Here is a 20,756-nt window from a genome sequence, read left to right on the forward strand (position 1 = left end):
GATCGCCTCCCTAGGCTCCCTCTGGCTGGGCTGGCACAAGACATGGCCCACTGCCTCCTTTAGCTTTTCAGTTTCAGGCTGCACCGGTGTCAGCTAATTCTAGAAGAGGACCATGTCAGATGACATCCAGAGATTCTGGATGGGTGGTCCCTAGTAGTTTGTTTGGGAAACCAAGGAAAGTTAGGGTGTCGTTTGTTTCACCGCTGGATGGGCCCGAAGATGGATGCTTAATCATCAAGACAAAGTTGATCTCTCCCCGCCAGTAAGTTGCCTTGGGAACAGAGAAGCAAGTGAAATGCGCCCATCCTTGCACCCTCTGGTCCTGGCACATAGTAGGTACCGAATGGAGTCCCTCGTGATGAATAGCGTGGATAAACTTGAGGCGGGGTTAACACGACTGGGATGTAGGAGATCCATGGCAATGACAGCAGATGGTTGGGACGGGACCCTCAAGTTCAATTCAGCACAGCTCACTTGCTTTCAACAGAGCTTTCTAGAGCCCCTGCTGTGGCGCGGGGGGATGCAATTGTGAAAAAGAGCTTCCTGCTTTCAAGGCACACACAGTCGAGAAGGAACACACAGTCGAGAAGGAGCACACAATTTCTCATCGAGTGCAACCATGGCAGCCACAAGGGTCAGTCATGAAGGCCTGCTCTGTGCCAAGGCCATTCTAGGCACCAGAGATACAGAAATGAACCGGCAGACAAGCTCCCTGCTCTCGTGGAGCTTGCCCAGGCAAGGCTGGGAGGGTGGGGCAAGCAATGAACAATAACACTAGACAGGAAGCAGTTGCTTCCAGTCCAAAGGATACATTCTATTCGGCAGGATGGCCAAAGTATTTAATTCATGAAACACTTAATGAGAAGTTACTCTGTGCTGGGCCCCAGTAGGGGTCAGATTCCAAAGGGCCTTTTGTGTTAAGCCAAGGAGGTTAGACTTCATCTTTGAATCTGTAAATGGAGGGATGGGAGACGGTGTCGTATACAATACTGGCAGGTGGAAGTCTTCCTGGATGTTTGAGCTGGGCCTTGAAGAATGCTGAGGGGACAGGGTTGCCTGAGTTGGGCCCAAGAAGCAGAAGCCTGAGGCTTGTCTTTGGGTGTGTCACCAGCTGTAAACAGGGAGAACAATTTACTCCCTGCACAGGACCAGGACCAATGAGAGAATGACCGTGGAAGGACTCTCTAGAGGGAAGCATGATCATCATTAGTGATGTTTTTCCACCTGTCTTTACGGCCCGTTGGAAAATCACGGAGAAGCCTTCCCTGGCAGGGGTCACCGGCAGCGCCAGAGGCCTGGCCTGAGGCCTGGGGTGCGGCCGCGTCCATGTGGGGCCGTGGATCAGGTTCTCAGGCCACAGTTCAAGCCACAGCTGGCCCCGCTCCCCTCGCCTGGTCACCGATAGCCACGGCTCCCACGTTCCTGAGTCGGAAGTTGAAAGTCACATTCCAACGAAAGGATGCAAGAGCTGAACCCAGGACTTGATGTAGAAAATCTGGTCTGCGAGGCCTCCTGACAGCTCAGGGAATCAGCGAGGGCTGGTGGGACTGGCAAGGGCTTTGTACACAGACAGTCCTGACTTCAAGTTCAAGCTCTGCCGGTTAGTAGCTGCGGGGCCTTGGGAAAGTAACTGCACCTCGTGCTCCTCCTCTGTGACGGCCACACGCACACCGTCGGAGCCGTCTCAGGGCCACGTGAGACGGTCCACGTGCATGCGTCTCAGCGCGAACCAGATGCCCTACAAGTATCGATTGTCTTCACCCCATGTTTTTCTCCCTCCCTTCCCTCTTTCCTCAAAAAGCATTTGGTGGAAGAACAGCCAGTGTTAAGAGCTCTGGAGAGTTTTAAAGATGCAGACTCAACTCCCACGGAGCTCAGGGACCTGTTGGGGACGAGGGTCCATTACTGGCTGAAAAGCAAGGGGATGTTGTCACAGGCAGGCAGCATCAGGTGGGTTGGAGTGACCGCAGGTGCCCTGGAGTCTAAAAGGAAGCTGAGATCTGAGCAGAGTGGCCCGAGAGCATCTCGATGCTCTTAGAAGGGAGAAGGCGTTCCAGAGAGAGGGGCAGGCAGGAGCAGACACGGAGTGTGCGGGAGGCCAGGCAGGAATGGGGCCAGTGTCCCAGCAGAGAGTAATGGAGAAGGTGTCTCCTGGGCCGGCGCTGGCTTATGGAGGAACTGGAACGCACATCAGACTGGCTGACCCAGCCTCCACCGGGCAGCAGGCAGCGGGGAACCGTGATGAGAGCAGTTCCAGAGCCTAACCTGGTGACCTCAGGCATTAGAGTGTTTTCTCCAGCCGTGTGTGTGCAGGGCATTTTGGAGCAGAAAGGATGTTTCTTGCTTCTCCCAGTCAGGGTGGGCTGGGTTATGCTGCAGAAACAAGTAACCCCTAAATCTCAGGGGTTTACAATGGCAGCGGTTTAGCCCTCAGCCACACAGACGCTGCTGCAGATACGGGCCAATAATCCAGGATGCTCCGGTCCAAGGTCACCTTCATCTCAGCAGCAGGGGAAGAGGGCATAGAGAACAGGGCACTGGCTCGTAAATGCCTAAACTGAATTCTCCTCCGAACCCGTCATTCTGCCTGTAGAGACTCTCAGGCCAGAGAGGAGGCGGCTTGGAGCCCAGTGCTGTGGGCAGGCGCCTCGTGCTGGCGGTGGCTGCCTATTGGCCAGCAGGAGGGGGTGGGACCACCACTCCTGGGTGAGTCCTCCTGCCCTGCCAGTGCTCCCAGTCTGGGGGAGTGGGAGCCTTGGAGAGGAGTCCTTGGCATTATAGGTTGTATGTCAAGGTGTGGGTTGGTGTCAGCTGGCTAGGGACAGGAGGAGAAGGTGGCAGAGGAAAGGGGGAAAAGAAAGGAAGAGGAAGGAAAGGAGGAGGGGAGAGAAGAGGCAGAACGTGGGATGGTGGGGGCCCACCCAGCTGGCTGGCATGGAGGCCTCGCCCATCAGCATTTCCCAGGCAGCTTCCCTCCGCCTGCGGCCTCACCTTCCCTCTGGGCCGTCAGTGGGCAGGGCCAGGGGCTGGCTCTAGGCTCCCTTGCCTGCTCAGAGCGGCCCTGCTTGCGGGCCCCGCCAGCGTTGGCACGGTGACAGTAGCCAAGTGTGCAAACTTGTGCCATTGTCCCCAGGCCGGGGGGAGCCATGGAGACTGGCTAATATGACACAGGAAAATGTTTGCTGATGGCAATTCTATGGGCTTTGTCCACCTCTTTCTCCATCATGACGACTCGATTTAAGTCCCTAACTGTTTGACTACAAATGCTAGGGGACCGTGCAACGCCAACCTTTTGTCCGGCCGCGCTGAATGGGCAATTCAGGCTTTGTGCAGCTCAATTGAGGAAGCAAACATAAAGACAAGATTCCTGAGAGCTCCAGCTCCCTTCCCATGGATATCCCAGCACCTCGTTAGAGAGTCCTGCCCTGGCTACCTCTCCAACATCAGTGTGCTGCCCGCCCTCGCAGGCCTGCCAGCGCCCGATGCCTTGGGAAGGGGGTGGGGAGACAGAGAGGACAGAGGAGAGAGGGAAAGAGGGAGACAGAGAGCAGAGAGAGCCACTCAACACTCAGGGACAGCGGGGAAAGCAGCCCGCCCCGGCTCACCCCATCCGATTGTCTGTCTGCACTGGAGCATGGCAGCTGTAGGCCTGGAGTCTGGGGGAGCTTTGCCAGCCCATCTCTTCTGGGCCCAGCCCCTCCTCAATCTTGGACTTTTTAAACGTGCACGCGCGCGCGCACACACACACACACACACATACCCGCGTTCGTGCACGCACGCGCGCGCGCGCACACACACACACACACACCCCGCCCCCTCGAGAAAACAGGGAACCGAGGTCAAGGGGAGGAGGGGCGTGGAGGCCGAGAAGGAGAGTGGGCTGAAGGGTAGAAATTTACCGGGAAATGATTGCATTTGGGAGCTGTCTTTTTTGTGATGGTCCCCATGGTGACAATTTGTGACGGCAAAGAATGTGGGAACGGGGCGCTGCCGCCTGATTGGGATGCTTTGTATCTGGAGAGGCGCTCCTGATTGGCCTGAGGGGCCCCCCAGCTCCGGGGACTCGTCCTCCATTCAGCCCGCTCGAGGGCTGCACAACTGCCTCCAGCCGGACCACGGAGCTCGCCGGCCGCGCCGGGCCTGGCCCAGGTCTGCGGCGGGGAACCTGCCGGGCCGCCTCGGCGGGGCCCGGGGCCCCGCACCCTCGGTCAGTGTGGAGGTGCAGGCGTCTCAGGCCCCACTGCGTGGGGACGTGGGGCAGGCTGGGGCCTGGGGGAGGGGCGAGGTGCTGCGGGCGGCGGCCGAGGAGGCATGAAATTGCTGCAGATGCTCCTACGGGGGAGTCCCTGCTGCCCACAGCCTGCGATCAGCCCGCCAGGCAGGCCTCGGCTTGAGTGCCAGACGGGGGTCCTGCCTGTCCTGCGTGAGAACTGTGGGTGGAGCGTGGGGACTGAGGAGGGGGGTGGATGCTAGCAGGGCTGGGGGCGGGGGTGGGAGGAGGAGGGCACCGCCGGGGAGACAGGGGGCTTGGCCTTGCCTTAAAGTGGAGCGGTTGCCTCGGCTCAGAGAATGAAAACCTTGCTGGCAGGTTGTGGATGCCGGCGGCGTGGTATGTGGGAGACACAGTGGGCTCCAGCCCCAGCAATGCCACTTGTGGCTGGGTCGCCTTGGGCAAGTCGCCCGACCTCTCTGAGCCTCGGCTGCGTGTGCAGGGCAACAGACCCAAGAAGACGAAACGTGTTTGTGCATCACAGATGCGCTGGGAATGCTTAGAGGCTTGAATGAGCGTCCCACGACCCAGGACTCTGTCCAGGGCTGAGGGGTGTTGCGGTGAGCACCACTGTCTGCAACCATGGGGCCTCTGGGGAGGGCTGAGTGTGGTTGCTCAGAGAGACTCCAACGGCTGCTGTGTCCCTCCAGGTCAGCTCCGTGCCCTTCCCTGGAGCCGCCAGCCGCCTGCAGAGCCGCCCTCTTCATGGAAAGCCCCGTGCAGCAGTCCCCTGGTGATGGCATCCGACAGCGACGTGAAGATGCTGCTGAACTTTGTGAACCTGGCATCCAGTGACATCAAGGCGGCCCTGGACAAGTCTGCACCCTGCCGCCGCTCGGTGGACCACCGCAAGTACCTGCAGAAGCAGCTCAAACGCTTCTCCCAGAAGTATTCCCGGCTCCCGCGGGGCCTCCCCAGCAGAGGGGCCGAGCCTCACCTGAAAAGGGGGTCCGAGGACCGGCCTGGGAGGCTGCCCCTCGATTCTGGCCACAGTTCCAGCCCCGGCGGGGGTGGGTGCTGCAAGGAGAAGGCGTTGGGGAACCCCTACAGGGAGGAATGTCTCTCCAAGGAGCAGACCTTACACGGGCCGGATCCAGAAGCTGCCAGGCCTGGCCAGGTGCCCATGAGGAAAAGACAGCTGCCGGCTTCCTTCTGGGAAGAGCCACGGCCCACCCAAAGCTACCCCGTGGGGTTGGAGGGGGGACTGGGCCCCAGGGAGGGACTTCCCTATGAGGGTAAGAAACACTGCAAGGGCTTGGAGCCCCTGGGGCCCGAGACAGCCCCAGTGCCCGCATCCCCAAGGGCACCCGCTGAAAAGGAGCCACTCAAGATGCCTGGGGTCTCCCTGGTGGGCCGTGTCAATGCCTGGAGCTGCTGCCCCTTCCAGTACCATGGACAGCCCATCTACCCAGGCCCTCCAGGGGCCTTGCCTCAGAGCCCACTCCCCAGCCTGGGCCTCTGGCGGAAAAGCTCGGCTTCCCCCGGCGACCTGGCCCACTTCTGCAAGGATGTGGAAGGCCCCGGGCAGAAAGTGTACAGACCCGTGGTTCTGAAGCCTATTCCCACCAAGCCGGCCATGCCCCCGCCCATCTTCAACGTCTTTGGCTACCTCTAGCCGGGCTGGGAGGGCCTTGGTCCCCATCGCTGGCCTGCAGGGGTGTTGGAGACCCCAGGAGCTCTCCTGGTGAGCAGTGGGCTGGGCAGTGGTGTAGCCTCTTGAGAGCCTTCCCTTTGTGTGTGGGGGGGAGGGGGAGGGCAGGGGCTTCTCAGGCAGTTGCCCAGCCAGCCCTTGCAGCCTTGGGAGCGGTGGAGCCGGGCTAGGCCGGCCCCTCTCCACCCGGGCCAGAGCCCGACAGATCACCTGCAGGCCTGTGCAGACCTCAGTCGGCGGGGCGTTGCTCTGGCCTGCCAGGCGTTCCAAAAGCCAGAGTTACGCACCTGTGCATCTGCCACCCACTGTGTAAGCCAATCTCAGTTCTGTTCTTCTTGTTCTTTGTAAATATTAAGAAGGCTAAAAGAATAAAGACATTTCTTTTGCAGTTTTCACATCTTGGGTCCATGAAGTTGAATGGTCCCCAGGCCTAGGACATGCTAGCTGGCCCAGATGGAGGGCCACCTACAGAGGCTGTGGGGGAAGCCTGGAGTGGCCCAGAGACCTCTGTGATGTCTGGGGATGGGCACAGGGGCCCAACTGCTCAATTCCAAGGAAGGAGGGTGGAGACAGTTCACGGGAAAGGAGTCTCTGATTCCCCACGCCAGAGAACAGAGCGGGGAAGGTGTGGCTACCCAGAGGGTCCAAACTGCTCTAGAGAATAGGGAGGCTGGGACCAGGGCAGGGGGACCTGTGCTCCTGGCTCTGCCGTGGGATGTGGGGCTGGAGCCTTCCTCCTGGGGCCTCTCTGCCCCACCTGCAGGATGAGGGGTGGGATGAGAATGGTTCCCTCTGCAGTACCTTCCACTCCAGTCACAGCCTCAGGGCAGAGACTGGGCTAGGTTACCTGCCAATGGCTCTCTTCCAGGGCCTGATGCAGCCCCTGGCACACCCTAGGCGTCCTGCCAATGGAATGATGAGGGCCTCTGCCTGTGACAATGCACAGAGGGGGGCACTGGTGGCGGGGAGTGGCCCTTGGTTTGGCCCCAATAGTGCCCAAACCAGCAGCCTTGGGAGGTGGGGGGCCGGCAGAGCCAGAGCCCGAGGGATCACCCACATGCCTGTGCAGACCTCAGTCGGTGGGGCATTGCTCTGGCCCACACCTCACACTGGCCCAGGATCTGCGCTGCTGTGTGTGGCATGGCTCCGTGGCTGAGAGCGTAGGGGCTGCCATGGGCGCTAAGCGGCTCATTTCATCAAAACACAGTTCTCACGACCGGGACAGGTGCAGGGGACCAGCCTGGTTGGGGACTATGGCTCCCAAATCAACAGCATACTGTTGAACAAGTTAATGCCCGCTCTGTGCCTCAGTTTCCTCCTCTGTAAAGCAGGGACTAGATCAAAGATAGAAAACAGATGCACCCACCACTTCTGAGTCCAAGGCAAGTATCATCAACTGGTCACATACTCTCTCTGTTGGGGCCCGGATATGGCCTCAGAATCCTTCCTAACACAAGGTCCCAGGATTAGTGATTGCTAAGGGCCCTTGCTACCCTGCCTGTTTTTACTCCAGGATTCCCCTGGAGAGGGGCATCCACATGGAGGGGCAGCTTCACTGGGAAGCCGGTGGGTTTCTGGTGGTTTCTGCCTGATGGTCTCAGAGGACTTCAGAGCCATGAGGCCACATGATGCCGGCAGGGTTGTCCTGAGTTATTATCTGGCTCATGCGGTAGGGAGTCCTCAGCCAGAGCCCTTGCCTCAGGCTGCTCTGGTTTTAAAGAACAGAGAGGGGGCCTGGAGGAGGCATGTCCCCTTCTCTCCCCACCTGCACATCATTACAGAGGCCCTGCAGGACCCACTGTGATGAGGCTCGGCCCCTCCACATTGTACAGCAGGGTGTTAAAAGCTCTAATCTGGGCCCTGCCACCAGCTAGCTGTGTGACCTTGGGCAAGTTACTTACCCTCTCTGTGCCAGAAGTCCTCATCCAAAAACTGTGATTGAAAATAGACCTGCCACGTGGGTAGCTGTGGGGATGCTGTGAGTGCCGGGCACTCTAGTACTTCACAAAGGATGGAAAGCTGCACCAACCCAAAGTTACCTCTCCTAGTTATCTGACGGTGTCTGTAGGTCCTTCCACACCGACATTTCAGTGTTGTTTATAGAGTGGGCAACCCACGGGAACGGGTGCCCGGGTCATCCAGCCACCCGCACTCCTTCAGAGAAGGAGCTCAGCTCTGGGAGGCATGTTTTCTTGGGGTGCTGCTCGAGTACACCGGGCCTGGGTCCCCACAGCTCCTCTGGGGCTCAACCTTTCCCAGGGGATACCTGGAAGTGCCTTAATTCAAATTCTGAAAGCCTTGTCTGGAAGCAGAAACCTTTACTAAGGTGCCACTCAACAGAAGCACCCGACACCGTGATTTTCCACGTCGAAGCAAGTTGGGGAAAAACACAACTTGGAAAACTTCAGTATTAAAAACAAAGAAACAAAAAACAGCCGCTGTAGCAGGAGCAGCTGCTTCCCTAACCAAGAAGTGAATGGTGTTGTCTCAACATGAAACCCAGGAACTCATCTCCTGCTCACAGGCTCAGATCTCCAGCACTGGGTCAAATGTGCCCCTGCTCACGAAATGAAGACACTTTTCAGGACGCTTACTGTTTGGTGATGCTGTCTAGACACCTCTGAGGCTGAAGTCTTCCCAGGAGCTGGGTGAGCACAGGAGTGGTGTCTGTACAGTCTTCTTGACAGCAGAGATGGTCAAAAAACGGAACCACTGGCTCAGTGTGAGCACTGACCACTCAGAACCGACCCCCCAGGGGGAAGCAGGGCATTTACGCTTTAGCTGCTGGGTGATTCGGAGGTGCGGGGCTGGGCAAGGCACTGGAGTGGAGGGGCTCTGACCAGTGCCTCCCAAGCCGGGCCCCACATCCTACAAATAAACGGTGCTGATGCTGAACCCAGGGGCTGAGCTCCCCCTTCCCACATCTCCCACCACCTCCTTGAGACTCACCTCCTCCAGGGGAGACCTCCCTCAGACCAGCGTCCCCGTCCTGCCCCATGCCTGTGGCCCCTGCCTGTTAGGACCCTCTAGGACATAAGGCGACCTGAGAAGTGCTGTAGGTTTAAGAGTTTTGCCTGATACCCAGCCCCACCCCAAATGCCCCCAGCCAACATCTTTCTTCTCTGTCCCATCATTGACTGCCACCCCCTCTGGCTCCCAGGTCAGCAAAGGCATTCTTCAGTCAGGGCTTTCCTCCGGCTATGCACTGAGCCCGCCTTGGCCCCTTCCCCTGGGACCCTGGGGTTGAACATCCCCAGTCTGGGAGGACGCAGGTTTCCTTCAATATTTCCTCAGGATCTCTGAAGCAAGACAGCATGGGACTCTAGCCAAGCACTGCTGGGCTGGAATCCCGGGGATTTGTCGTGTGTACCCAGGCAAGTCCCTTCCCCTCTCTGGGCCTGTTTTCCCTCCTGTACCAGGAGGGAGTGGGCAAGATGTGGCCTAGTCCCCTCTGACTCCTGGCTGGGAGGTGTCATTTGTCAGACTCATCCTCTTCAGGAAGACACTGGGACTTACTGGTTCCATGGCAAGCCAGCGTGTCAGAGCCAGCAAGGCCACCAGGGGCCACAAGGATGGCAACCTGAGGCCCCAGAGGAGTGAGCCGACAGCAGAGCCAGCCTGGGACCAGTGCTCCCAGAACCTGCCCAGCTGCTTGTTGGCCAAAAGCCAGAAACTCCGTCTAACCTCGCTGAAGCCTCTCCTGGGGTGGGGGCGGGAGCAGACTCTGAGGAAGGTCACCTGCTCTGGTGTCACCTGAGTGGCTTTAACCAGTCAGGGAAGGCAGCGCCTATGAGTCACTGGGACTTCCATGGAAACAAGGCAATCTTGGCGAGCCCAGCGGGACTCAGACGGCGAGAAAGCACTATAGCCGGGCCAGACCTCAGCTCTCTCACCTGCACCACCCCAAATGGGCTCGCAGCTCCTGCCGGACTCCTCCCGCACCCACGTGAGGACAGAAGGATGCAATGGGGGGCACGAGGCTTCCTGTCTCTCAAGTGTGGTGCCTTTGCAAGGGCTGACGATGTCCATCCTTCCGGCGTTTGCTCACAGGAGCCGGTATTTGAATGGTTTTTCCCAGTATCTCAGCTTTTGTAGCAAAACGGGTAAGACGTGAAGACAGTGCCAGGGGACACGTGTATAGGACAAGCCCAGGTGTCAGGAGACTTGTAGGATCTGAGACCCTGTTTGTGATGAAGCTCCAGTTTCCATGACAACTGAACCGGGAGAGAAAAGCCAACCTTGGCTACTCCAACCACAGGGCAGGAAGCTGCCCCCTCTCCTGGGGCTGTCAGGTCTCTTCTGGTGAATGAAGGACACATTCCCTTGGGCCTTTCAGAAGCCCAAACCAAAGTGACATTATCAGGGGTCCATGTACCCTGTCCCAGCACCTGCTCCTCCCCCACTCCTGCCAGGAGCTGGGCTAAGGACCTGAGGCCCCGGAGGGGTCTGGCGAAAGGGACTTCACCGGGCAGGACACCATCTGTGCAACATTTATTGTACCTAAGGAAGCCCTCTGGGACCGGGGTCTCCCCACCCCACTCCCCTGGGCCACACCTTTGGGGAGAGAGCTCAGAGTCAAGTGGAGAGTTTCCCAGAGCAAAGGGGGAGGGGCACAGGGACACTCTGCAGCAAGGCTGTCTGGGAAAGACAGACTCACCCCCGAAAGCTCTCCAGCCACAGCCCAGAGGTGGCGCCAGGGTTCCCTGCTGGCCCCTGCCTTCCCCAGACCACCCCAAGTTCTGCCCTGGTCCCATCTCCTGGCCCCAGGAATGGAGCCTTCTGCCATCCCTGATGGCAGAGAAGGTTGGGGATCTCCTCGTCCATTTGAAAACAAACATGGTTCTTCTCCTACTTGACACATTCTGTCCTCTGCCCTGGGCAAAGCTCTGGCCCAGAGACCGGTGAGATCACGGCGCTACCCCCGCTGAAACGGAGGCAGCCCACAGCCTCGTCTGTCACCAGGTCCCCTTGGATTTGGGGCCACTGCTGTCCTGACACTCAGTGAAACAGTCTGAGGAACCACTCCTCCTCCACGTGCCCCGGTTACTGGGTGTTCTCATATTTCAGGTATCTAATCAGCCTGCCTGGGAGTGGCAACGTGTCCAAGAGTTTTATACGGTATTTCCCAATGGCTTTTCGAACTTGCAGCCGGCAAAGGTGAGCCAGGGGTCTTGGAGGTTCTGGAAAAAGGAGAGAGAGATGCTGATTCGCCATTTGCAACCGGCAGACGGTTTGCATCTGTGACCCCTGGTTTGTGGGAAGTAGCCAACCCACGTAGCTGGCTAAGAGAGTGGGTGTCTGGACTACCCCCATGCTCCATAACCCCGGCCCCTGCCAACTGAAAAGACGTCACCCCGCATTCGTCTGCACAGCCCAGGGAAGTAGTAGGGCAGGTACCAAACCCATTTTACAGGTGAGGGCTTAGTGGGGATCACACCTGGGACTAGAACTGGCATTTCCTTTGTCCTGTGCCCCCTCCTCTACACACCAGCCCAGAGCCCGCCCCTCCCCACAGCCTTAGCAAATATGACCTCTTAAGTGCCCCCATGCACGGAATTCAGCTCTGGGCTCTGGAGGGTGCAGAGAAGTCAGGGTCAAGGGGCAGGGACTGGGCAGCTTCCAGCAGGTCCCAGAATCCTACCGGGCTGCCTCCTCCAGGAGGCCCCCGGGATGCCTCATTCAGTGGAGTTTTCTCACCTCGGGGGCAGGGGGAGTGGGAGAGAGAGGTAAGAGCAGGACCTGATCCATCTAGTAATTCATTTCAGCCCTGGGAACAGGGTAGGTATTTGCTGAATCAAAGAATGCCATTCATTCATTCAACAAACACATGCTGACCCCTTCACTGTGGCTGGCCCCGTGCTTGGGCCAGAGATGCAGGGGTACCCACTCAGGAGCTTTGGGGAAAGGCTTCCACACCAGATGGTGCATCTGAGCAGGGTCCTGATGGGTGGGTAGGAATCTGCCGGGTGAGGGAGGGAGGGAGGCAGGGCATTCCAGGCAGGGGAAGTAGCAGTGCCAAGCCAAAGAGGCCACCGCCACTCAGGGAAGATCAGGGTGCAGCAGGAATGTGGGGGGAGTGGGGGGAGGCCAGCCAGCTGCAGGGCTGTCTCACTAGCTGTCCCATCACGGCCCTGCTGACACTTCCGCTGCCCTCTGATCTCAGGACCGAGGCTGCCCTCTGGGGTGCTCAGACCCGCACTCGGCTGAATGAAGTCTGAGCTTGTGGGAAGGCAAAAGGCCACTGGGTAGGCAAAGGACACAGGGCCACCAGGGCTGGTATCCTGGCTGGCTTTGGAGTCTCTGATGTCAACGTCACAACACGCACGTGGGAAAGTGTTTCGCAGATGGAGGGTGGGCTTTAAAGTAACCGGAAGAAGTATTGGTTAAGAACTATTTGTTCTTCCTGTTAATAAATGTTTGTAGCACACTAAAGGGTTCAGCATATTTTTTTCCCATGGACACAGTTTAGTTGGAAATTACCCTTCCCAGGCAGGGCCTGAGGAGGGGACAGTGAGAGGTGGGACGACATCTAAGCAAGGACCGCTCTATTCTCTAGTGGCCTCTAGTGGCCAGTCACGGTGATGGCAACCAATTATTCATTAATTCAAGGAACGTTTGTTTATTGAGCATCTAGAGTTCCCAGTGAGTGGGCAAGTCCATCCCACCCTCCCCCCGTCCTCTGCCCCCTCCTCCTCCCCACTATCGCCAGCCCAGTAACTTTATTAAGGGCCTCAATTCAAGAGCTCCCAGGCATTTGTGCAAATGGAAAATCCTACGGCAAGTGTGGGTTCAAAGGGGCACAGGGATCAAGGAGAACCTGGCAAGTCAGAGTTGGGGCACTGGGCTGTGGGACAACTGGACAGGTAACGAGGCAGCGTCTTCACCTGGGGACAGCAGCAGCAATGGTGGGATAATAATAACTTTCTGTGGGTCAGCCTCTGTCCTACGTGATTGACAAACATTTGGTCAGAGACAGGGCTGTGCCCCCTAGCGCCAGAGAAAGCCCTGGGGCAGCTGGATTGCCTCGGGGCAGGCATCTCCTCAGTATCGGCTGCAGCGCCCAGTTCAACTGGCTCTGACGCCTCACCTGCCCATAATTTCTGACAGGAATTCTTGGCCTGACTCAGCTAGGCTGCTCCATCTACACTGCACACAGCTGCTGGACCGTGGCCAAAGCCCACCTCACTCTGCCAGGTACACACCCGGCCCTGCAAACACCCCAAGCTGGCAGAGCTGGATGGGGCTGGACATTGAGCCTGCCAACCTGCTCTGTTCAGACAGAGATACTGAGGTCCAGAGGGGAGTCCTGCCCACGGTCACCCAGCAAGCCCCTGGTTCCAGAGCTCCGGGGGCCTGGCCCCTAGACCGGTGACCTGACAGCACTGGCACCACCCGGGAGCATGTTGAAATGCAGACTTTTAGGCCCCGCCCCAGACCTGCTGAGTCAGACTCTGCATTTTTAAACAAGATGCTCAGGTGCTTCGTGTGCACTTTGCAGTTTGAGATGCCCTAGCCCATAACTCCCTCCTCCACCCCACCACACTGCTTCCCAGTGGCCCATAATCCTGGGCGACTTACTCTAAAGGTCCTGATACCCGGCGGGGAGCCGGAGTTTTTGTTTAAAGCATCCTAGAGAGATTTAGTGGCGGGATGTTGGGGTCGATCAAGCCTGGGTTTGAAGCCCAGCTCTGCCACTAACTAGTGGTGAGACGCTCGCCAAGTGACAGTCTGAGGGTCAGGCTCCTCACTTACAAAACGAGGAATCACGGAGCCACTGGATGTGACACGCAGCACAGAGCCTGGCACGAGAAGGTGCTCATCAAATGTCAGTAACAGTCACAGGCCCCGAGTCCCGGCCTGAGTCAGGCAGGGTGAGCTGCCGGCCGCAGCAGTGACAGCCCCTACCTGCTTTCTCCTTGATGACAGCCCAGTCCTCGAAGCTGTCAATGTGCTCCTTCAGCCGGGAGCAGAGCTGCACGTTGCCCACGTAGTCCAGGAGGACGTCGATGATGGGCCCTGCCCAGCGGCTCACCTCCGGGGCAGACAGGATCTCGCAGAACTGAAAGGGAGCACACACGAGTGCTGGGACACCCAGGACCAAGGGCACTGCCTCGGCAAGCTCATCCTACAGGTGGGAACCTGCGGCCAGTGAGGGCAGGGGACACGTCTGAGGACAGACACTGGGCACGCCCAGGGTAGAATCCAGTTCTCCACATCCACACCCCTCTCTCATCAACACAGGCCTACTGCTGCCAAAAGCGGGAGGTGGGCAACTTGGGCAAGTCACATCACCTCCCTAAGCCTCAACGTCCTTGTCTAGAAAATGGGTATATGACACCAACTTCAAGGGTTTTTTTTTATGAGAATTAAGGTAATATAAACATAAACTTCTCTGCACACAGAGGATAGCCCATAAGTGATGGCCATTAGCCATTGTTAATATCTCCAAGAGGAGGGTGTTTCTAATTTCCTTTTCATTTTAGATTCTGGCTTATTTAAGTCATCACCATGGACAGGTCTTGCCGCTGGGGTCACTGACTTTCTGCACCTCACCTGACCTTGTACCAGCCTGCTCTCACCTCCACCCGGATCCTGGTCAATCAACCTCATATTCAAGGTGTAGGTTTGCTGGGGGCGATGAACCCCTCAGTTTTGCAGTGTTCCTCACCAATCCCCTGCTCCACTGTTCCTTCCCCCAAAACTGCAGACCAAAGAAAGGACTTAATCGCTCACGTGAACCACTAAGTTCTGCTGCCTCTAAAGCATGCTAACACCGGGTTCTGCTGCCTCCGAAGAGCGCTAAATACTAGCTTACACTCCCTCCAAAGTGCACTGACCGTGAGTTCACGCTGCCTCCAAATCCTGCTAACCATCGTCTTCTGCTGCCTCCCTAGTGTACTGCACCCCGCCTCCGGTGCACACAGCCTCGGGAGCGAGTGAACCACTAGTCCCCCCAGCCTCCGGAGCGCACTGGCCCTGGCCGCACTCCCCCAGACGCGCCTTCCTACCTGGACCACGCCTGGCGCCTTGCTCGAGCCGGGCGCGTTGTTGAACCTGTTGGAGGACGACGGGGCGGGCGGGTGCGGGCCGTTGCCGTACAGGCACGAGAAGCAGGGCTCGCCGTTGCAGCCGAGGTCCATGAGGAACTTGAGCAGCGACAGGCACTTCATGGAGAACATGATGGTGGCGGGGAAGGCGGTGGGGTGCGTGGCGATGTAGGCGTCGATGTTGGCGCCGTGGTCCAGCAGCAGCTGCATGGTGCGCAGGCAGCCGTGGCGGATGGCCACCAGCAGGGGGTTGATGACGTCGCGGTTGGGGTCGGCGCCGGCGAGCAGCAGCAGCTCTGTGGCGTACACGTTGTTGTTGACCACCGCGAAGTACAGCGCTGAGCTGCGCCGGTCCTCGTAGAGGCGCGCGCGCTCGGGCGCCAGGGGCGCGTTCACGTCGAAGCGCGCGCTCAGCAGAGCTTCGAGCACCTCGTCGTTGTTGCGCTCGGCGGCCAGGTGCAGCGGGCTGATGCCGCTACGGCGCACGCGCGTGCGGCTGGTCACCGGCAGCAACATCTGCACGATCCTGCGGGCGGGGCGGGCACGCGCGGGTCACGGGGCGGCCCGCACCTCTGGGCCGGACCCGCGCCCGGGGGGAGCGGAGGGGCCAGGCTCGGCCGCTCGCAACCACTGAGTGAGGAGGCACGGACCCACCAGCAGGGGGCGCCGCGGAGACAGCCGTTCTCACAGTTACCACTTGGGGGAGAGTGGGTCTGCTTTACAGATAAGGAAACTTGAGGCTCAGAGAGCTTCCACCACCTTATCAAAATCACAGAGCCAGTAATGAGTGGAGCTGGGCTTCAAACCCACAACGCTTAGCCTCCAAAGTCTGAGTCCTTAAAAACCTCAGCCAGACTGGCCTGTGGTTTCAAGAATCTCTTGCCAACTTATTTCAGGCTAAGGAGTGTTGCCCATTCCCAGCTCAATTATCTGAAGGAATCGATTAGAAGGCCCCCAAACCTAATGACTGCCTGGGCTACTATCTTCAGGAGGCAGTAGAGCCACATCGTGAAGCATGGAGCTAGACCCTGCCCTGCCTAGGTAGGCTGGGGGTGTGGGTAGGCGTGGGCGGGCAGGGACAGCCATATCCAAGGGCTCACTATGTGCCAGGAGACATCCAAAGGCTTTACAAACACTATTCGGTTTAATCTTTACAACACCCCATAAAGTATGTCTCGTCATTCCCTTTTATCCAGATGAGAAAACTCAATGCTCAGAGCGGTTAGGGGGCTTGCCCAGGCCATACATCGGGAGACAAAAACCAGGATTTGTACCCTCCTCTGACTCCAGGGCTGAGCTGTCCTGCATCTCTGTCTTGCTGCCCTGAGGCCTTGGTGGAGCCACCAGGTCCTGGGGGACAGGAGGGGACAAGTCTGTCTGGCCCCAGCCACTCCTGCCCCAGACCCCAGTTAGTCCTCAGTGACCATGAGGTCGCCTCCCTGGTCCTGGGAGTCTCAAAGCCTCTTCCCCTGAAGGCTGACTCTAGCCTCTCCCCGGCTCTCTGCCCTGCCTGTGGCTTGGAGAGGGCTGATCAGCTGCGGTTGAGGCTGGAGATCGCTGCCAGCCCTGACTCTGCTCTCTTCTGGTGAATCAGGGACTATTGGCAGCCCTTAACCTACGCTAATCTGTTACATCCTCCCAACAGCCCTATGAGATGTGTACTAGCATTAACCTCATTTACAGATGAGGAAAGAGAAGCCCAGGGACACACAGCCAGTAGGTGACGGAGCCAGGATTTGAACCCAGCTAGTCTGATGCCCCTAGAGTGAGGAGCGTACTCTTAACCACTCCTCTGCCTCTTGTGTGGCAGTCAGGAGACAGCTGCTATGTCACAGGGTTTTACATTCTTCACAACACATTACTTGCCTGCCCCATTTTATCTTCACTGCAGGCTGTGGAGGTAGCCAGAGTGGGTCTGTGGCCTTCTTTGTAACAGGCGGGGCTCAGGGGGATGAAGTGACTGATCAAGGGCCATAAAGCAGTTCTAGGGCTTGACCCCAGGAATCCTGACCCCTTGTATTTGCTGTCTTCCCCTAGACCCCTGCCACCTGCCAAGCTCTTGCCACTGACGTGATTACAGACCCTAACCCACACATTCCCGGATGACAGGTGACCTTGTGTGGGCTCCAAGGATGTGGCCATGGCAGGGCAAGCAGGTGCCACCAGGCCCATTCCCGCACCTCTTTGCCTCCTGGCTCTTGGGCTCCTGGGGCTTCTGCCTTCTTAGAAATGTGATGCCAGGGACCTCCCGTTAGGATCTCAGTGGAAAGTATTATTATGGTTAGTGACGCTGTGTTTGCTTAAAATCTGCCTCTCAAACCTCAAAAGGAAATTCACACACCCAGGGGGGCTAATTGCCTCCTAATTTCTATTTGTGCAGGCTCAGGAGGCCTGACCTCGCTCTGTTGAGGTTCTGGTCAAAGGCGGGGGCCGGGGCCTCAGCCTGGACCACAGCCATCGCCAACAAATGCTCCCTAACAGCCGTAACATGCCCAAGCACGGGAAAAACAGCGAAAGGGACTGCCTGGGGCCACTGGCCAGATGGGCTGGTATCTCTGGCAGGTCACAGCTGGTCTCCACCGGTCCTTTGCCGAACCAAGGGAAAATGGCAGAAATGTGGGAACGTGACTGGACGTTGCCTAGAGTCCCAGAAAATAACACAGTGAAATTATCTAATTGTTGTGCGCTTCTGGAGGACTTGGCCAAGCTAAGAGTAAATGTAATGCTGGGCGGGGTCTGGAGATCAGTGTGTCCAGCCTCCCATTTTACAGAGGGTGAAACTGAGACCCGGGTGTGGGGTGGGAGGTGGAGGTTGGACTGGAGGTGGATGGCAAAGCCAGGACAGAATGCAGGCGTCAGAATGCCCAAAGCCAGGCCTTTCCATGATGCCCCAGTCTCCCTAGGCCTGGGGAGTGTTGGTCGCCCCGCTGCATGTCATCACTTCTCTCCCACAGCCCAGCTGGTGGGAGGAGGGCAGGAGGACGAGGGGGAGACCCCACAGGACAGACTGGGACGTTCCCATTTCCCCCACGGGCAGGTCCTGGGACCACAGGTACTCAAAATGCACCTTAAGAAGAGAACAAATGTACCCATTGCCTGGCAGAAACTTTGGTGTCTGGGAGGCCTAGTTCCCTGTCCCTCTCTTCTCCTTTCCCCAGCACGGAGGCTGCACCCACCAGCTCAGCCTCCTGGGTCACCGGGTCACGGTGGAGTGACCTCTGCCAGCATTCAGTATAAATTTGACCACGGACTTGACTTTCACGAGGGAGCCAGCTGCCCACAAATGGCTCTGCAGTGGTAGCACTGTGTCAACCTGGCAGTGTGAGTGTGTGTGTGTGTGTGTGTGTGTGTGTGTGTGTGTGTTGAGGGAGGATTACCTCTTTTCTGAGCCCTTATGGCTCCAGCAAAGGCTCCACCAGTGGAGAATCTGCCTGAGGGTGTTCCCGAGGGCACAGTGGGACTCCTGCCCACGGGGGATCCCTCTGGGGGAAAGTCTGCAGCTCTTCCCCTGGGAGCTGGAGCAGAGGAGCAGGTCCTCCACGAAGGAGGAAAAACAGGCCCACTGCCACTCTGTGCCACCTGCTGGATGAACAAGCAAGCCTAGGGGTCTCTGGGTCCTCGGAGAGAGAATGGAGCTTGCTGAGGACGCAAACTGCGTGCTCTCAATCCCTGTGCAACTCAGAATCCCTGAGGGAATGATGAAAATGCAGGTTCCTGGGCCCTGTCATTCAGGGCCCAATTCAGCAGGTCTGGGGAGGGGCCCCGGAATCTGAGGTGGGTGATCTATGCATCACGCCTTGAGAAACTTTGCTGCAAACCTTCATTTTCCTCCAGAACGTACAAGCAGTAAACCAGTTTCTGGAGTGGATGGGGTTAGAGAAAGGGGCCTGTCCTCTTATTTTCTGGGAGGACTTGAGCGCTGAGCCTCAGTTTCCATTTTAATTAACGGGCATGCTAACTTGCTTATGAATGTGTTGAAAAATGCATTTTAATTTAATGTATTAAATGTTCTCTATTCTGCCTTTCCCAGAAAGAGTTTTAAGTGGCTTGCAAAGGTAATATAAATTAGAAGTAAAAGAGAAAGGATATTTAAAAATTAGTGAAGGCCCAAAATACAAGTCAGTATTATATGTCAGCCACAAACTACACATTGGTTCTCCCCTGGGATGTCTGGTAAAAGCACCTGAGGGCTTTTAGAAATCCTGCAGCCCTAGCCCCAACCCAGATTGCTTACAGCGATATCTCTGAGAGTGGCGCCCAAGCCTCAGGGTTTTAAGAGTTCCCCAGGGTTCCAGTGTGTAGCCAAGGTTGAGAACCAGTGGTTTCAGTGCTATTCTAAATTCAGTTTAAAGGGACCCTGCGCCATCTGCTCTTGTCTAATACTACTTCTTAATAAGTCTATCTTTGGTGCTGAGTTTTAATCTCATAAGGTGTCTTTGCTAAACTGGAAATGAAAAATAAGAAAAAGTGTGTCTTGGGGCTTCCCTGGTGGCGCAGTGGCTAAGAATCCACCTGCCAATGCAGGGGACACAGGTTCGAGCCCTGGTCCGGGAAGATCCCACATGCCGCGGAGTAACTAAGCCCATGCGCCACAACTACTGAGCCTGTGTGCCACAACTACTGACCCCGTGCGCCTGGAGCCCGTGCTCCGCAACAAGAGAAGCCACCGCAACAAAGAGTAACCCCTGCTCGCCACAACTAGAGAAAGCCCGTGTGCAGCAATGAAGACCCAATGCAGCCAAAAATAAAAAAAGATAAATAAATTTATAAAAAAAGAAAGAAAGAAAGAAGAAGTGTGTCTTGGAGGGGCCTAAGACTTTGGGGTCTTGGGGTCTCCTTTCTCAGCCACGCCCAAATGTCACGCCCTCCAGTTAAAATTGCTGAAGGCACCATCTGGCGAGCACCGAACCCAGATGCTGGAGCCGCTTTCCATGCTACGGACAGGAAGGGCGTCCTGGCAGGTGGTGAGTGCGGAAGGCCTAGGGAGGTTCACATCAGATCCCCAAGCAGCCAAGGGAGGACAGCGTGAGAGGGCCACATGCCACGTGCCTAGAGAATGAGTGCAGCACTTGGGGCTTGCCTGGCCGCGGGCCCTGCCAGGCGGCAGGAGCTGCTGGGAGTCGGCTTTACTCCTTTGTAGGGCAGCCGTCAAAAGGTGGCCTGGGCCCCTCAGTCTTGGGGTCGAGAGGGAACTGAGGTCTGAGAATGGAGGGTGAATAACCAGGGAAATGGCTTTGGGAGTCAGCACGAGTCCAAAGCGGGAGACTCTGGGAGAGCATAAGCCATTCACACTGGTGGTTGCAGAGAGGCCCAGCCTTTCTCCCTGGCCATCCTTAGCCACACCCAGTGCTCTCTCAAACTCCCCACCAGCTGGGGCCAGACTGCTGACATCTAGTTCCACCTGAAGGCACTGGGTGTGACTGGAGGATGCCAAGTGACAGTCCCAGCTCGGCCACTCTCTGGCAAGCCACTTCCCATCTCTGTCCTCTGGTCTCTCCTCTGCAAAATCAGGCTTGGATTAGATCAATGGTCCCCCCGCCTCCAGAGGTCTGGCTGGGCTGTATTTGGTTGACTCAGAGCTTTTCAGTGATAGAGACTTGGGCTCCTTCTCTCCTGGAGATTCTGGTTCCGTGTGTCTGGGATGTGCCATTTAAAAAATAGCCCAGAGTGACTGCGCTGTACAGGCAAGTATGGGGAGCCAGTGAACCAGGAGATTTCAAGGGTCAGCCCTTCTGTCTCTTTCCCTCGGGATCTCTCTGGAGTCAGGTTAAGAGAATCCCTGTGTGTT

At 57.4% G+C, this 20,756-nt stretch overlaps 2 protein-coding genes across 3 annotated transcripts in view; one reads left to right on the forward strand and one right to left on the reverse strand.

Annotated features, from left to right (window-relative positions):
• Positions 1-4,935: 4,935 nt before the first annotated feature.
• FAM181A (family with sequence similarity 181 member A) lies at positions 4,936-5,885 on the forward strand. The gene has a single exon (XM_022575864.2). The coding sequence runs from the start codon at positions 5,007-5,009 to the stop codon at positions 5,883-5,885; it is 879 nt and encodes a 292-aa protein (XP_022431572.2). The 5' UTR covers positions 4,936-5,006.
• A 4,489-nt stretch (positions 5,886-10,374) lies between these two features.
• ASB2 (ankyrin repeat and SOCS box containing 2) overlaps positions 10,375-20,756 on the reverse strand; it is a 30,003-nt gene continuing 19,621 nt past the window's right edge. Inside the window, exons 7-9 of one of the 2 annotated variants that reach the window (XM_022576202.2) lie at positions 14,930-15,494; positions 13,827-13,980; positions 10,375-11,101 (exon numbers count right to left, since the gene is read on the reverse strand). In XM_022576202.2, coding sequence (XP_022431910.2) covers positions 10,965-11,101; positions 13,827-13,980; positions 14,930-15,494 — 856 coding nt within the window. In that variant the 3' untranslated portion in view covers positions 10,375-10,964. The remainder of the gene's footprint in view (positions 11,102-13,826; positions 13,981-14,929; positions 15,495-20,756) is intronic. The other variant, XM_022576204.3, reaches the window with a different exon arrangement.

The sequence above is a fragment of the Delphinapterus leucas genome, chromosome 2 (assembly GCF_059928025.1).
Source record: "Delphinapterus leucas isolate spDelLeu-1000000601 "Yukka" chromosome 2, BTC_Dleu_Yukka2, whole genome shotgun sequence".
NCBI lineage: Eukaryota > Metazoa > Chordata > Mammalia > Artiodactyla > Monodontidae > Delphinapterus > Delphinapterus leucas.